Genomic DNA, 13,859 nt, shown 5'->3' with positions numbered 1-13,859 from the left:
TTTTAGTCCAAGTTAGTTAACATACAGTGTAATAATGATTTCAAGAACAGAATTTAGTGATTCATCACTTACATTTGATGCCCAGTGCTCATCCCAACAAGTGCCCTCCTTAATGCCCATCATGCACTCAGCCTATCTCCACACCCCCCTCCAGCAAGCCTCAGTTTGTTCCCTGCATTTAAAAGTCTCTTATAGTTTGTCCCCCTCTCTGTTATCTTATTTTTGCTTCCCTCCCCCATGTTGATGTTTTGTTTCATAAATTCCACATTTCAGTGAAATCATATGATATTTGTCTTTCTCTGACTCATTTTGCTTAGCATAATACACTCTAGTTCCATCCACACTGTTGCAAATGGCAAGATTTCATTCTTTTTGATGGCCGAGCAGTACTCTGTGGTATATATACCACATCTGCTTTATCCAGTTGTCAGTCGATGGACATTTGGGCTCTTTCCATACTTTGGCTATTGTCGATAGTGCTGCTATAAACACTGGGGTGCATATGCCTTCGAATCAGCATTTTTGTATTCTGTGGATAAATACCTAGTAGTGCAATTGCTGGGTCATAGGGTAGTTCTATTCTTAGTTTTTCGAGGAACCTCCAGACTGTTTTCCAGAGTGGCTGCACCAGCTTGCATTCCCACCAACAATGCAAAAGAGATCCCCTTTCTCCGCATCGTCGCCACCATCTGTTGTTGCCTGAGTTGTTAATGTTAGCCATTCTGACAGGTGGAAGGTGATATCTCATTGTGGTTTTGATTTGTACTTCCCTGATGATGAGTGATGTTAAGCATTTTTTCATGTGTCGGTTGGCCATCTGGATGTCTTCTTTGGAGAAGTGTCTATTCATGTCTTTTGCCCATTTCTTCACTGGATTATTTGTTTTTTGGGTGTTGAGTTTGATAAGTTCTTTATAGATTTTGGATACTAACCCTTTATCTGATATGTCACTTGCAAATATCTTCTCCCATTCTGTTGGTTGCCTTTTAGTTTTGCTGATTGTTTCCTTTGCTGTGCAGAAGCTTTTTATTTGGTGAGGTCCCAATAGTTCATTTTTGCTTTTGTTTCCCTTGACTCTGGAGACGTGTTGACTAAGAAGTTGCTGCGGCTAAGGTCAAAGAGGTTGCTGCCTGTTTTCTCTTCTAGAATTTTGATGGCTTCCTGTCTCACATTTAGGTCTTTCATCCATTTTGAGTTTATTTTTGTGTCTTGTGTAAGAAAGTGGTCCAGGTTCATTCTTCTGCATGTCACTGTCCAGTTCTCCCAGCACCACTTGAGGAGAAGCTTGGTTCTTAAAACAAATACCAGACCAAGCACCCAAACACTGTCAAACTCTTCCTTCTGGCCCTCAAGATAGTTGTAGGAAAAGCAGGTATAAAAAAAAAAATCTGAAAGTTTGCTTTGAATGGTATATCCAATTCAATTTCAAAAATAAAATGGAAGTGATCCAATTTTGTCATGACTTCATGTGGAAGGCTTTTCTAGGGAGCTGAACAATTCTGTGACCCCAGAGAGAACATCCGCTGTTCAGATTTAGAGACAAAGAAGAATCATACTACATTGCTCCAAGGAGTGATGAAGTGATTCCCTACCAACACATTTGCCAGGGTTTAAGTAGCAGGAAAGAAATTGTTGCAGAGGAAAAATTTTCCTCTACCCTTCAAAGGTTCCTCTGGATGGTCTAAGAATTAAATTGACACGAGACAAAAATTTTTTAAAGGTTTATTTATTTTTGAGCGAGAGAGCATGAGCAAGGGAGGGACAGAGAGAGGGCGGGGGGACAGAGAATCCAAAGCAGGCTCCATACTGACAGCAGCAAGCCTGATGTGGGGCTCGAATTCACAAACCATGAGATTATGACCCGAGCTGAAGTTGGACACTCAACTGACTGAGCCACCCAGATTCCCCTGATATGACACAAATTAACAGAAAACGAAATTTAATTTCGTGCATTCAGGAACCCCATGTTCATGAGCTACAGAGACAGAAAGGTAAAATGATGAACCTACGCCATCCTGAGCTAAGGAATGGGAAAGGCCTGGGCTTTAAAGGGAAAGAGCACAATTCACAGGGCAATAAGAAGAAAAGCACATGTTTGGTAATTGGATATATGCCCTGCCATACAGATGGGTCATTTTTCTTTCCTTTTTTTTTCTAATTTAATTTTTAGTTAGTTAACATACAGTGCAATATTGGCCTCTGGAGTAGAATTCAGTGATTCATCACTTACATGCAATACCCAGTGCCCATCACCACAAGGGCCCTCCTTGATCCCCATCACCCATCTAGCCCATCGCCCACCCTCCTGCCTCCATCAACCTTCGGTTTGTTCTCTATCATTGAGAGTCTCTTGTGGTTTGTTTCCCTCTCTTCTCCTCTCCCCGTTTCCCATATGTTCATCTGTTTTGTTTCTTCAGTTCCACATATGGTGGATCTTGAGGAACTTAACAGAAGACCATAAGGGAGGGGAAGGGGGAAAAAAGAAAGTTACAGAGAGGGAGGGAGGCAAACCATAAGAGACTCTTAAGGTGAGAACAAACTGAGGGTTGATGGGGGGGGGGGGGAGGCGGAGAGAGGAAAGTGGGTGATGGGCATGGAGGAGGGCATTTGTTGGGATGAGCACTGGGTGTTGTATGGAAACCAATTTGACAATAAATTATATTTTTAAAAAAATAAAAAATAAAAAAATAAATTCCACATATGACTGAAATAATATGGTGTTTGTCTTTCTCTGATGGACTTATTTTGCCTAGCATAATACACTCTAGCTCCATCCATGTCATTGCAAATGGCAAGATTTCATACGTTTTGATGGCTGAGTAATATTCCACTGTAAACATACATCTCTTCTTTACCCATTCATCAGTCAATGGACATTTGGGCTCTCTCTATAGTCTGGCTATGGTCGATAGTGCTGCTACAAACACTGGGGTGCAGGTACCCCTTCGAATCTGTATTTTTGTATCCTTTGGGTAAATACCTAATAGTGCAAGTGCTGGGTCATAGGGTAATTCTATTTTTAGTTTTTTGAGGAACCTCCACACTGTTCTCCAGTGTGGCTACACCAGTTTGCATTCCATACGGGTTATGTACATAAAATTTATCATTGGTAATAACTCTTATTCTGGAAAAGATACCAAACTGAGATTCTTCTAGGTAGCTAAGAGAGGAACTAAAGTTTCTCTTGATCCCACAAAGTTCCAATTGCCTTCAACTCCAAATAGGCCACATGCCAAGCAGGCACAGTTTGCGGAGACTTGCTCTGAACCCCCTCAAGACTAAGGCCTGAAAGATCAGACCTTAGTGAGGAAGTTGGCCCTGGCACCAAAGGCCCCGTGAGCAGAGGCCAGAAGCAGAGTGGCAGGAGCTGGGAGGTAGGGAGAGAGCAGCACCTCAATGTTCTACCTGCCCTCCCCTAGGAACAAAGATCAAGTTGGGACTGCTACAGAAGATGCTCTGGGACACCCCATGCTGGTTTCTGTGTCCTTCCCTGCCAGCTGCAACCTCGACCACAGGATTCCCACATGTCCCCATATGACAAAACCCGTAGACCGCCCCCTTCTACCTCCATTACTCTAAACTCGATTTCATTTCCATTCAACCTCATTTTGAAAAGTTTCAGGAATAAAAAAGATGTATTCTTTTCTCTCAACAAAGGACTGGTTTTCTGACAGCTCAAAGCTACTTCTACTTGGTGTAAGTATCTACTTCTCCTGCAAGTCGTGGTTGACACACTAAAATGCAGTACTTCCATCAGGCATAACTAGCCAGGTTGGGCTCAGCAACTTCTACTGATCAAACATCAGTACGCCCGACATCAATGTAATTGTTCAGCTTCTCAGTGGGGGGCTGGGGGGGTCATTCAGTCCCTCAGCCACCCCCAAATTATTTCCTCATCGCAACCCAGGTCTCCAGAAAACAAACCAAAGTCCTTTGTTTTCCTTTCTCTACACCTTCCACAAACCCTGTCAGGAAATTAGCACAATCGTATGTCAATTATATCTCAATAACCTAAGGGGAAGAAGGAAGAAAGGAAGGAAGGACAGAAGGAAAGAAGGACAGACAGAAGGATGGAAGGATGGGAGGACAGAAGGAAATGAAAGAAAGAAAGAAAGAGAGAGAGAGAGAGAGAGAGGAAGGAAGGAAGGAAGGAAGGAAGGAAGGAAGGAAGGAAGGAAGGAAGGAAAAGAAAGAAAAGAGAAAGAAAGAAAAAAAAGAGAAAGGAAGAAAGAAACTATCATGGAACATCTTCTAGAGGAAGGATTCAACACAGATGTGAAAACAGAAATCTGCAAATCTGAAGCAATTTCATTTCAGAACGGAGACACGTTGTGAGATTGAAATAAATGCACTGGTCACAAAACATTTATTAGCATGACTGTCCAATTTCTACTCCTCAAAGGAAGAAATTTTTTGATTTTTTATTTATCTTTTGTCATTGATTCTAATTAACCCAGAAAATAATAGAGCTCATTATGAAATAATTGGGCACTACAATAAAAGAGATTTAGCTGCATTAATTACAGAAGTTAAGAAAGAAAAACCCACCTCTGTAAAACACAAAATTTCTTTCTCTGTTAAGAACACATATACAGAATGCAGTAAAGAATTTAAATTCATGTTGAGAGAGCATAAACCACAAAATCAAAGTAAAGTCATTACTATGAATAAATTCACAATTAACTGGATAAGCATGCTCGATGCATTCAAAGAATTTTAAATCATTGCAAATCATTCACGTAACCATGCGAGACAAAGAATATACCTCTTCAACAGACAACATAAATCAGCAGGGTGCCCCATCAAACAAAGACCACACAATAATCAAGTATTTAACAGTTCTGATTTAAAGTTACTTAAATCAGAATGTTCCAAAGATCATAATCCAGAAATTTTAACCATTCACTCACACCACCATGAAACAAGCACTTAAAGAACCAAAAGAAACTAAGCACATAGATCATGTACCTGGATCAATGAGAACTTCTTGTGCCCCTGGAAGAAAGAACAGAGTATGGTCTTTTATTTGGAAAACAAAACTATTTTTAAAGACAACTACTAATCACATTTCATGCTTCACATTGCCTTGAAAACTCTGAGGCACGTCTCTCTGATCAGAAGAGCAATTCTGAATAACAGTATGTCACAAGTTTGGTGCCTTTTTGCTTTGGAAGGAAAAAAAAAAAGCTGCCATCACCCACACCCTGCACAAACTGTAAAGTGCCTCTTGCCTCCTGCCCTCCCACCTTCCAAGTGCATACTCCCCTGCTCGCCTTAACCAAGGAGAATTTCTTATTCCCACAAATAAGCCAAACGACAAAGGAACAGTAATTTTTTTGTGTGCAAATATATGCCCACAGCTTGGAATGGAGGGGAAAGTTATTGGAAGGTTATATGGAACTTAGCTCTACCCTCCTGAAATCTCACACTCGTTCACTGAATCGCTGCACGCTTCACCAGCTACGGATTTCCAACTTCCAGAAGGTGCAATACAAAACAGTTAACTTCACTATTATCAAGAAGCTTTTGAAAGCCTTGATCATCTGCTAAACTACCCAGATACTAATGAGATCCAACTAGCCTTCTCTGGAGGACAGAATTCCCTGTCACCTGAAGAAACACTGATCTAAGAGTTGTGCTTATCATTAGCTACAATCATTTGCAAATATGTTGACAAGTTCAAAAAGGTGTGTCCCAGTAAAAGCTAGTCTTATTGAAACAGCATATTCATTCAATTGTTTATACAGAGACTACGCCCCACAATCCTATTTAAGAGCTATTTTGTGTACTGCAATCTCTACTGTTAAATGAAGACAAAAAAAATCACTGCGATTTGAAAGCCATGACTATAATAAAATTTAAAAAATAAAAACAAACATAAAAAAAAAAAAACAGGTGCTTCTACTGCATACCAGCTATACACCAAGCACGTGCTTGACAACATTGTGTGTGGCCGTGTGATTCTCACAGCATCCCCACAGAGTGGACAGGGACGATTAGCCCCACACCGCTGATGATGAAACCGTAGCTCCGAGGAGCCAGGGATGCCCACCGTCCCACCCCCAAGACACGTGCCCTGTGAAGAACACACAGACCTCCCCTACGGGGACACTTTGGGGAACTGGGGGCTTCCAGATGACCCTACGAACTTCTCCTTCATTGGAAAACCTGTTCGAGTATATTACATTGTGCCATGTCTGTTAAATAGGGAATGAGACTGAAACTTTTTCCTGCCTCAGCACAGTCATTATCACAACCATCAATTACTTGACCTCTCGGCACATGTAGTGATGAACCGGGCCCCATACTAAGTGCACTGCGACTGCAGGGCTTTTAAAGTCACCTTCGTCCGTGTGTAAGAGTCTTTGTCTCACGTCTCACACAGGCCGAGGACTATCACTTCTCACTGGCCTGGAGGGACCGCCTAAAACAACCCTCGTCTGCCTTTTAAATTCCCTTCATCTCATCCCGTGTGAGTCTGTAAGCCACATGGCCCAGATAGTTTCTTCAAACAGCAAAGAAAAAGCTCAGCCACAAAAAAAGTAGACAGTTCTTTCCCAAATGGACTTTAACATCTAATTGGACTTCCTGGGAGCCTTTCCTTTTATTAGCTCACCTCCAGCCACTTACTAGTGTTCTCACTGGGAGGAGCAGCCCAAGTACTTTGCTGTCTGTTATCTGGCCTGTTCGGAAGGGTGGGGGGACACAGGAATAGTGGGTGCTGTCTGAGGATATCGCACAGTGAGCGAAAGGGTGTCCTGCAGCCCGGTCTCCACGGCTACAAGTACCCTGATGGGCTCTGAGATTTGATTATCAGCATCATGAGGCTCCAATGGACTGATTTCACATTAACCGAACTCCTAAGAGACTAACATAAGAAGAGTGGAGGTTGAACTTGTTAGTGTAACAGAAGACAAAAAAGTTACCGATCAGACCAAATATCACAGTGCAAATATCACAGGGCAAGAGCACACTGCCCCTCAACGGCCAGATCACAGGCAGAAGCAGAGCAGGACGGGTTTTCTTAGATTCACTGAGACCAAATATCTGTTAGGGGGACGGACTTGCCGCCTGGACGAACAATCGAGGCTGGCCACGGTGACTCCCACGGACACCACGGTCAACACTTGCGTAACTCTCCCTCTGCCAGTCTTTCTAGGCTGGCAGAGCGCTGACTGATGGACAGACACACATGCAGACCTGCAGACGGGCTGACGTCCCAGAAACACCTGAAACCAGTCTCCGGGAGCCCAGCCACACTGCCAGGTGCCTGCTCTGACGCCAGCTCCGTGAGCTTGGTCGGGTTGCCTACCCTCTCTGTGCCTCAGTGTCCACATCCGTAAAATGGGGGCAATCATCAAGCCTACCCTGCCAGATGCTGTGAGGATTCAGGGATTACATCAGGCACGCTCTGAGAAATACGGATAGCACATGTGAAGTATTCAACGAACGGTAACTATTAAGGTGACTTCACAAATCTCCCTTCTAATCATCTTCCATAGTTCCTCATTGTCCCATTTACAAGCTCTTGGGGAGTACCGTTCTGCTCTACCCTGTGACCTGGGGAAAGTGGGAGGAAGAGGCCATTCCTCCCACTGCTCCGGTCCCCACGAGGAGGGCTCTCCCCATAATGCTCCTGACCGTGTGGCCCGGCTCGTCCTCCTCACACGCGTGGCGTGGCTTCGGGAAAGTTTGGGGGGCGAGCTGGGCATGTGAACCCCTCTTCTTCCCTGGGGTGCCCAGCTTCCCCAGTGTCCTGAAGACTTGGGCAGGTCCTCTCAGGCCCAGAGCCCCCTGGGCCGGTCTGACCAGTTCCAGATACAGGAGGAACACGCCCATTTTCCTGCACCCCTAAATTTCGTGGAGAATGTGGCTTTATCAGTAATAAAGGTGACATCTGTCTCCTCCTGCCCACTCCCATCTCATCTCCCAGTGGCTGGTGGAGAACACAGGAGTGCAATTATTGGACCCCTTAAGCCCCAACATACGCTTAATTAACGAACAGTTCCGTGACTTCAGGTGGGTTGACCACAGAACGCCCCATCTCTGACGCTGCCGCTAAATTACGGCCACAGGAGCTACCGACCCTCCTCAAACCGTTCACTCACTTCTTAACTGCATCTTTCTTCGTGGAACTGTCACTTCCAATTTTAGTAATCGCCAAAGAGTATAAAATAACGGCTTTGTGCAACATAACAGCTAAAGTTCACGAGCTCTTTTACGAGATAACCACTGTGCTAAACGCTTGACATAATTTCTCCCTAATCCTCATAATTCTCCAAAGAAGACATTAGCACCCTCATCCAGATGAGGAAAAATCTCAGAGAACTGACGCCAGTTCGCACGACCAAGTGGCGGCCTGCACACTCACGCCCAAGACGAAACACGAGGCTCGGTCCCCGAAACCAAATCACCTTCCGCTGATTAACCCTCGGAGACTTCGCGGTTCTTCAGCTTGAAGGTGCTCCAGACGCTGCATCTACCCCTGTTATGAAATCACGGCTGCCTGGCTTCTAACACTGGAAGAAAGTCCAATTTCACCACTGTTCACACAGCACGTCTGAAATTTTCACGCCGAGATGACAGAATAAAAATAAGATATAAGTGGAACGCCTAGACAGAATGGACGCTGTACCATTCTGAAACACGAAACAAAAAAAAAAAAAAAATCAAATTAAAGGACTGTTGGTTAAATAAATCTTCTTTGACAAACAGGAAAAGTGAGACTGAGACTTTTCAAAGGTGCAACAGCGCCACCTACGGCCACAGAAAGGCTTTCTACGCTGCTGGAAAAGGTGCACGAGAAAGTGCCTGCGCGGTAAGAAAAAAGATCAGCAAGGGTTTTAAAAACAGGGTGCTCAGACACCTTAACCGAAGGCTTAGCGAACACACAGCGAGCACACGGCAGCTTCAGGGAAGGGGGCGTATTCAGCACTTGATCTGGGATCTTCAACACTCCCGAATATAAACAAGACACAGGCTCACGGAAACTAATCTGAACGGGAAGGAGTCTTGGGCGTCGGGTCCAGCCTCTTCGTTTTGCAGACAGGGAGACTGAGACCCAGGGAATCTGTCCTTCCAGCCATCAGCAGGAGAGCTTACTCCTAGTCCTGGCATGTTGCACTTACCAATACCCGGCAGATCTATACTAACCCTGTGTTCATAAAGGTCACATCGGTGTTTTTCTAGCAGTAGGTAGGTACTCTAAGTGTCTTGCAAAATACTGCCCAAAGAGCTGGTAACTACATCATACAACTTTGTTGAAATACAAAAATGTTCATTTACATAGTAAAACACTATGAGTTCCCCCCTTCTATTATTCCCTCTATTTAAAAAAAAAAAAAAAAGTGATGCCAAATGAACATTTTGACTTGTTTTAACCTATTAAGAGTACAGAAAAAAATCAAAATTTTCTTCACTCACAAAAGAGATAAGCTTATTCCCTGAAAACAGATCAACATCAAGTTTTCTAAACATACTGGCTATGTAATGTAAAGGTTTTAATGGTTACATGGCAATATGAATTCTAAGTTGTAAAAACACACGTTCTATACAAATAATCTTTAAGTTCTCCATCTTAAGGCAATTTAGCTATTCCCTATGTCACTAGAACGACACTGATCCCATCAAAGCTTCATACCCCACTAAAACAATGTAACTGGGTCCCTATCACTTTCAATCATACTCGTATTATCATATGCATATACGTATGGAGCATGCATCAGAAACAAACCGCCCTCTTCAGTATTCAGGGTTGATACTTGTAAATAACCTATGCTATTGTGACAGCAAATGCTTACTGAGCACCTCTTAGGTGCTTTGTATACAAGGCAGCTAACTCTCATAATCACACAAATTAAATAACATCACTCAAATTTCACAGGTGAGGAAATATACTTAGGCCATAAAAAGCAAGTCCCAAGTCCCATAGAATCTGCGTGCTCACCAGCAGAAAGAGAAGAGTCTAGGTTTTTACCTTCTCTCAACATTCACTAACTTAATCTTTTCTTCTGTACTAATGCCTACAGAAAACCATTTCTGTCTTTGGAGGTTTTCTCCCAACAAGCATCACCAGAGAAAAGCAAGGGCTAAGCCATTAGCAACGATGGCTGGATTTTCAAAGCCCACTTCTCTTTTGCACTGTAATCATTTTTAAATGTTTTATTTTTTAGCGCTTACAGAGTTGAAACTAAAATGGTAACTTTTTACATTGTTTGCTGAGACTAAATCAATTGCAAAAATATGTCATTTCAGGGACGCCTGGGCAGCTCAGTCGGTTAAGCCTCCAGCTTCGGCTCAGGGCGTGATCTCACGGTCCGTGAGCCCCACATCGGGCTCTGTGCTGACAGCTCAGAGCCTGGAGCTGCTTCGGATTCTGTGCATGTCTCTCTGCCCCTCCCCTGCTTGTGCCTTGTCTGTCTCTCAGAAACAAATAAATGTTAAAAAAAAAAAATTTTTTTAATATATATCATTTCAATCTATGTCCCTCTGTCTCATGGTCTCACTGATCTCTTCTTTTAAGGCCTCATCAGGCTGAGATCACTAAAACGTGGCAGTGATGAACTCACCAGTGCTCTGGAAACCAGTCAACGGGCGGCTGATCAGAGCAGCAACCCAGAACACAAGCTGCACAGTCAGCGCAACCTGGGGCCCGGCCCCGAGTCTGCCTTCGCTGGCTGCATGACCAGGGGCTGGGGCCCAGCTCTTTCTGCCTCAGTGCCTCACCTGCAGAAAGGAGATACTGATATGTGCCCTCCGACACCTGCTGGGAGGCAGGACATAAGGACAGCGCTGAGCACAGCCACTGGCCTAGGCAGGTGCTGAGTAATCCATAGCTGTTTTGATCATGACAATGATGGTGATGATTAACACATGAAGACAGACCAAAGCGTAGAGGTAACCACAAAAAAGAAACATGTACGAGTCAATAAGCATTTCTCTTCACATTGACTGCAGAATGTCCTATTGATTTTCTTAATAAACCAAGGTTTGTCCATTAATTATAGCATTACAAGTTCACATGCAAGCTTCCAGAATAAAAGAATTTCTGGCTTCTAACTTTTGAATACTAAGAAAGTTGAAGGAAAAAAAAAAAAAGAACAAAAGCAAAAGAGGCAGGGACTACAGAATTCTTCTGCAACTACAATAACTCGATGTTAGGAGAGAAACAATTTCCTTTCATCCAAGGACGTCTGCCGGATCCGAGATGTCTGGGGTATTCTAACCGTACTCATTAATTCACATCACCAAGTCTTCAAACTACCTACTGCTCACCCTAACACTCTCGATGACATTGTCGCTGACAGTTACCCAGGGCCGGGTAGGACAGGTCCATCTCGGGCACCTTCACAGGAACCCTAGGAGGGGAATACTGTCACTACCTTCCCCGTTCTGGAGACAGAGAAACTGAGGCACCAGGAGCCTAAATGCTCCAGGTCCCACTGATAGTAAATGCTGACAGTAAAGGACAATGTGCATTTCTGCTGTTGAGGAAGGAATGGACGCAAATGCAGGGAGAATGTTAACAACCGGCTCGTCTGGTCTTGACGCCATCCGCCATGACGTAAGAGCAGGGTGCGGTGGACAGCCCCGGGGTCACTATTCAGGACAAAACGACACGCCTGTCCGTGCCACCGAGCACAGCAGCAGACCTGAACCCTCTTCTGCGAGAAGGGCAGTAAAGTCAGCCCAGCTCTGTCTGCCCTCACCTGAGCTTCACTGCACAGCCTTCCCATCGGTGCCTCCAACAGTCAGAGCGCCCGGGCGGTCTACACGACGCGAGGCTAAATAAAGACACTTCTCTACTGCAGACAGAGCAGTTTCTCAGAAAAGTTTAAACCTTTTTTTTTTTTTTTTTTTTTTCCTACACTCAGCAAAGTGGAAAAATGAAACATTTCTCTAAAAAGTCTTGAGTCTCACTAATCACATCAGTACAACAGTCTCAACACATCAGAACTCTTCAAATCACGGGGGAAACAACCATCCCCACCAGAAGGCACTCCCAGAATGTGCAGGAGACTGACTGGGGAAACGGGAGAGCCCCACCGCAGGGCCACAGGGCCGCAGCCAGGGCCACAGCCACGCGCTCGGCCTCTCAGCCGGCTTTCCCTTCCCATCAAGTAACTGGGGGACGACTGAAGTCATCCAGGATGCTGTGCTGAAGAAGGATAAAATATCTTCTCTTCTAGAACCATTACAGACCCACCCATGCAGCCCTACACACAACTGTGCAGCCGCAGGAAACCAGCTCCCGAAGGTCGCGTCTCACTCTCTGTTGGTCACAGGTGAAGTCAGGACAAAATACATTCAAGCCACTCCCCTACCCAATACGCATTTACTACCAAGGGCTTTCTGTCTGGGGAAAAAGTGTCAAAGAATCTCATGGATCAAAAACCACCTCAAGGTTGGGCATGAGGCCTTGATCTCCACACTCTTTGCTCTTATCTTCATGACCTAAGCAGTATAACAAGTTCATCCCTTAAGGGTCAAAAGGCTCAAGTTTATTCGGAAAAACACTTGTAAGTCTGCTCCTCCAAGAAGACGTTTTATCCCTCACTGGTGCTGACAAACCTAAGCAGATCAAACTGAACTTATTAAAAGAACTTCATCGGGGCGCCTGGGTGGCTCAGTCTGTTAAGCGTCCGACTCTTGATTTCAGCTCAGGTCATGATCTCATGGTTCGTAAGATCAAGCCCCGCATCAGGCTCTGTGCTGACAGCGTGGAGCCTGCTTGGGATCTCCCTCTCCCTCTTCCTCTCTCTCTCTGCCCCTCCCCGCCTCACGGGAGTCTCAAAATAAATAACTAACCTTTAAAAAAGAAAAGAGAGAAAGAATGTCATCAAACTGAAAACTAAGGAAGAGACCAAGCCCTGAATTAGCTGTTAAAGTTGACACCTGGAGCTAGCTTTCCTAAATACACAAAAATTAGGAAAAAGACCCAGGCACAGAACTTTGAGGCCAGTCTACCAAGAAACTTTATTCAAGTGTTCCAGAAATGAAACAATCATTGTAATCCATCAACAGTAAGATTCCATAAGATCAGTACTCAATAAAATCAGAAGAAAACGTCTCGTCCAAGATTTCTGACTCAACGGCTTTTCTATTTTATGTAAACATTAGTCAGGTTTCATTCACTCAGAGAGAAACGTAATCAATTACTCCTGCATGCTTAAGAGACAGGGAAGGAATCCGGGCGGGAGGAAGGCACAGAGCTTACCTGGTCGGTGTCTGTTGGCTGCTTCAGCAGGGAGAGAGCTCCCCTGGAACCTGCGAGCTCCAGTCTTACCCCCAGTTCCACCAGGATAGTGACAGATGACAGACGCGGAACATAACCCTTCAAGGGCAGCTGGGTGTTTAAAAAACAAAACAAAAAAAAAAAAAATACAATTAGTAAAGTTAGTGGCCCATCATGAGCTCAACCTGCAGGGCCTAAGAATGATCTGAACACGGAACAATTCAATTATGTAGAAATGCCAGTTTCTCCCCAAAACAAAGATGGTTCCTCCAGATCACGGGTTTTGTTCCCAACAGGAGCATACCACCCACTACCTTTCCCACGCCCATGCCGAAGCTGGCAACACAGAACACTGTCGGGAGACTCGAGGTCTCACTGGGAGACTGAGCACACACGTGAAACAGGCCAGCCTCTTCATCCTTGTCACCAACACTTGAGTGCCCACCACGTGGCAGGCCCAGTGCCAGACCCTGACGCTACAGAGCCAGGGAGCGACAGATGCTCTGGATCGAAAATGTTCAAAAATAAGACAGCAAAGCAGGCCCACAACACCTTGCCCCGCCATACGCCCTAAATGCATCAGTTTCCTTTGGAGCAAACACCTGTAAGCCTGTCTGGTCCTCAA

At 44.5% G+C, this 13,859-nt stretch overlaps 1 protein-coding gene across 8 annotated transcripts in view; it reads right to left on the bottom strand.

Annotated features, from left to right (window-relative positions):
• TRAPPC9 (trafficking protein particle complex subunit 9) overlaps positions 1 to 13,859 on the bottom strand; it is a 566,520-nt gene that overhangs the window by 534,944 nt on the left and 17,717 nt on the right. For 7 of the 8 annotated variants that reach the window (XM_053208248.1, XM_053208250.1, XM_053208253.1 and 4 more), the window contains 2 exons: positions 13,217 to 13,345; positions 4,969 to 4,995 (listed from right to left, as the gene is read on the bottom strand). In XM_053208248.1, the coding sequence (XP_053064223.1) occupies positions 4,969 to 4,995; positions 13,217 to 13,345 (156 nt within the window). The remainder of the gene's footprint in view (positions 1 to 4,968; positions 4,996 to 13,216; positions 13,346 to 13,859) is intronic. The other variant, XM_053208249.1, reaches the window with a different exon arrangement.

The sequence above is a fragment of the Acinonyx jubatus genome, chromosome F2 (assembly GCF_027475565.1).
Source record: "Acinonyx jubatus isolate Ajub_Pintada_27869175 chromosome F2, VMU_Ajub_asm_v1.0, whole genome shotgun sequence".
NCBI classification, from domain to species: Eukaryota; Metazoa; Chordata; class Mammalia; order Carnivora; family Felidae; genus Acinonyx; species Acinonyx jubatus.
Note: the sequence above shows the minus strand (reverse complement) of the source record. Positions and strands in the feature narration are given on the sequence as shown.